A 3711-nucleotide genomic window follows, 5' to 3' on the forward strand; every position below is an offset into this window, starting at 1 on the left:
AAGATATGAATTCAATTGTGATTCTGTGAGAATTCCCAGATCCAGTTTCTCTTTTTTAATCTTCCCTTTAACATTTCAAGGAATCTATATGTATGTGTGTGTGTTCAAATATGTCTGGAAAGAAAATAAAGGATAAAATATAAATTATTAAACAGACATTAATTAAGAAGTTCCCCATACTTTAAGAGTTACAACTAGCAACCACCAAATGGCAAATTGTAGTGGTGCATCAAGTGCAACGTATAGTCTCATCCAATGAGATTGAATTCGGTATTGATGACTCGAAAAATAATAACGCCACTTAAATTATTTGAAACTAAAGTAAAGAGCCAATTTTGTAAAATGTAAGAAGTAGAAAGTACCGATTTTCTTGTTAAAAATGTAAGGAGTAAAATAAAAATGTCGGCACAAAAATAAATTGTAAAGTACAAATATCTGAAAAATATATTTGAGTACAGTCACAAAGTATTTGTACTTCCCATCTCTGTCTTATACTGCCATTTGTTCCATGATGTTTTTTATTTGTCTGTTCCATATCTATTTGTGTAGGCTTACATCAATGTTTTTCTCCAGTGAGATATTTTTATTATTGTCTATAAAGGGAAATATAAATGGATTTTTGCTGTCTTGACCTTTTGAATAATGATGTCAAAGTTAATTTTCCTGTATCTGTCATGCCACTGGCAGTCATTAATATGATTAATTTCCATTGTGTCAGGGCATATTAGGTTATCAATTATAATATTGCACGTATTGGCTCAATACCAGGTTTTACAGATTATAGTTACTGATCAATGTCTGTTTCAATTTGTATTGAGATGATATTTAGATTTCTGTGTGTGTGTGTCTGTGTGTCTGTGTGTATGTGTATATAAATTCTGTACTTGCATGACATAATATACCCTTCAGAGCACAAATGCATCCAAAATGTATCTATATAAAAAGTATGAAAGAAGAGCTTTTGAGACTCTATGTTCGAATGCTTCCTTTAAGTCTAAAACCTGAACACTGACAAATGCAGTAGTTCTGCTCTTGCACTCCAGCGTGACCCCTACTGCATTAAAGGCCTTTTGCCCTGTTCAAACACAGAGCATTAAATAAGGCTTTAAAAAATTAATCTTGTATTTAAGCAAAAATTCAGTGTTATTCCAAAGAAAAACTATTTTGTGTGTATCCTCTTCTTCCCTTTCTTTGTTGGGGCATTGCTGTTTATCTTAGCAAATTTCAGCCACCTGTTGATCAACCATTAGCAGGATTGTGTACTCCATAGTGCTATTGGAGGTTAAAAACTCTACCATTTAATTAGTATCTTAACGTTTCAATCTGAGTATGGCTGATATGAATGAATCACCTCAGAAGGAATAGTTGCATTATAGTAGATATTCTTTTGTTTGGAACTTTTTGGAACTCTGTCTTATAAAAATGTTGCTTTCTTCTGTTTCCACTACCAGGTACTACAGCAGCAGGAGTGTAAACTGCTGTATCCCCGGAAAGAAGGCCAGAAGCCAGAAAACAAGAGCAAAAACAGATACAAGAATATCCTCCCCTGTGAGTAATGCAGCAACCTGCCATTTCCTGTCTCTCCAACTTCCTGTGGAAACAATGACGTAGAGGCCGCAGCAGAGTGTGGAGACTTTGCTTTGATAGCTCACAGCCCATCAATTGACATTAGTTTTTGAAAAAACACCAAGTATGATCTCAGAAAACTGACATTTTGTTGTACAATAACGGCAGTTTGACTTATTGTTTTCAGTCGACACAACTCGGGTTGAACTCAGGGAAATAGATCCAGATGTCCCTGGTTCCGACTACATCAATGCCAACTACATCAGAGTGAGTCTGCTCAGCTGTACGCAAGGCCATTAATCAACAAATGTACATTATCAAAAGATGGCAGCAATACACAACATTCAGCAAAACCTCAAGATAGTTCACCTTCCTGTAAAAGAATCATAGATGGACCAAAGCAATCATTTAAAACCTTCTCTTTATTTTAATGGAGAATATTTGGATCCAGTAGTGAAACTTTTTTGTAGAATTCTATTTATCTTTATCTTCATCAGGGAGTTGCATTACGTTATTACATTTTCTGTGTGAATATGAATCCATTTTTTTCTGTGTCAAAATATTTAATTCAGTATATAATTGTCCAGAGTAAGCATGAAGAGGGGCGCCACGAGGATGAGGGCAAAGTCTTCATCGCAACCCAAGGGTGCCTACAGAATACGGTCGTTGACTTCTGGAAGATGGTGTATCAGGAGAATACACACGTCATCGTCATGACCACAAAGGAGATGGAGCGAGGACGGGTGAGCAATTAGCAGTAAACATAATGCAAATTTTTTTTTTTTATTGCTTCTGTTTACCTTAATGTTGCTAGAACTAATTAACTAAACTAAGTAGAAATGTTTCTATAGATTATATTTCCAAAACAAGTAGCTTCTTTTTCTCTCCCTCTCTTTTTTGTTTGCTTTTTCTAGCTTTTATTCCTAAATGGTTTCTCTGTTGTGTCAGGATTGCACTCATTTGAGCTGATTGCTGTTGATTGCTTGTAATAATGCAGATAAGTGAACTCAAGGGTGTTCAGAGATGGGAGACATAACACCAGTTCCACCAGACACTTTTTACTATAACTTCCAACTCCAACACCCAAAAATGTCTGTAACCTTTTGTTTGGCTGATAGTCCATTAACACATCATCTATCTGCATCTCTATAGTGCTGCATTGATCTCTATAGCAACAAGAACTCACACAGCTCCCCACACACTATTCACAGCTAAATTGCTTATCTAAAAGCTTGAACCCACACAACTGTACTCTTAGCAGTGTAAAATGGGCTATTTAACCATCCATTTTTAGGAAAAGATATTTTCATGCTGCCACCCGCTGCAGTAATAGTCCAGTCATTTGTGCTATGTGTCGTTCAGTTCAGTGGCTCAGTTTTGAGGTTATTGTGAGCAACACCTGCAAAAAAAAATATATATATACAGTATGAAAAAATTAAACATAAAAAAGCAGCAGACCTGCAGCATAAAACATAGAAGCCATGAAACAGATGCTGATACATTGTAATCAATTTCAGCATGTTTATGTACAACTCTCGTTTTGGGAAACAACTTTTATAGTCAGACAGAAAGTGTGATGGTATTGCGTACATTTCTGATATTCGACACATAAAAGACTGAATATTGCGAGTCGACGTACCTTTGTGATTATGTATTATATAGATAAGTGCATGTGAGTGAATATTGGCATGCAAATGAGTTTCTATGTCCCATTCATTGTCTCAATGCATTGTACGACCATCATGCAAATGAACCTATTCAGGAGAGGCGAGGAGAGTACCAATGTTAATCCTGGCGGCTGAAGGGGGGTGTTTTGTAAATAACTACACCTAAAACCCCTCTACATGGTTTTCTAAACGTCATGTGCAAAATAGCTTTTTGGGAATAGTCAGGACAGGAGGGATACAGCAATAACAATGACAGAGCCATTTACATTTTTGAATCACAATTCCCAAATGGCATCATCTCTGGTGGTTTTAGTGTTCAGGTTTTGTCATGTAAGAGAGTGAGAAAAACACTCCATATCTAAAACATTACAACAAAACACAACAATACATGAGGCAAGTGCTATTAATCTAGAGGTTGCATTAATACAGCTGAGACAGTGTAAGACAGGATGCATGATGGGTAACATACTAGTGAACC

General features: G+C 36.1%; 1 protein-coding gene and 1 long non-coding RNA gene across 8 annotated transcripts in view; one reads left to right on the plus strand and one right to left on the minus strand.

Moving 5' to 3' along the window:
• The window catches only part of ptpn11b (protein tyrosine phosphatase non-receptor type 11b), a 45985-nt gene that overhangs the window by 31842 nt on the left and 10432 nt on the right, over positions 1-3711 (plus strand). For 5 of the 7 annotated variants that reach the window (XM_032521036.1, XM_032521035.1, XM_032521038.1 and 2 more), the window contains 3 exons: positions 1452-1548; positions 1754-1833; positions 2139-2309. In XM_032521036.1, coding sequence (XP_032376927.1) covers positions 1452-1548; positions 1754-1833; positions 2139-2309 — 348 coding nt within the window. The remainder of the gene's footprint in view (positions 1-1451; positions 1549-1753; positions 1834-2138; positions 2310-3711) is intronic. The other 2 variants (XM_032521040.1, XM_032521041.1) reach the window with 1 other exon arrangement.
• The window catches only part of LOC116692601 (uncharacterized), an 8646-nt gene that overhangs the window by 2833 nt on the left and 2102 nt on the right, over positions 1-3711 (minus strand). The window contains exon 2 of the long non-coding RNA XR_004332734.1: positions 1635-1638. This is a non-coding gene — a long non-coding RNA (uncharacterized LOC116692601). The remainder of the gene's footprint in view (positions 1-1634; positions 1639-3711) is intronic.

This window comes from Etheostoma spectabile, chromosome 7 (genome assembly GCF_008692095.1).
Source record: "Etheostoma spectabile isolate EspeVRDwgs_2016 chromosome 7, UIUC_Espe_1.0, whole genome shotgun sequence".
NCBI classification, from domain to species: Eukaryota; Metazoa; Chordata; class Actinopteri; order Perciformes; family Percidae; genus Etheostoma; species Etheostoma spectabile.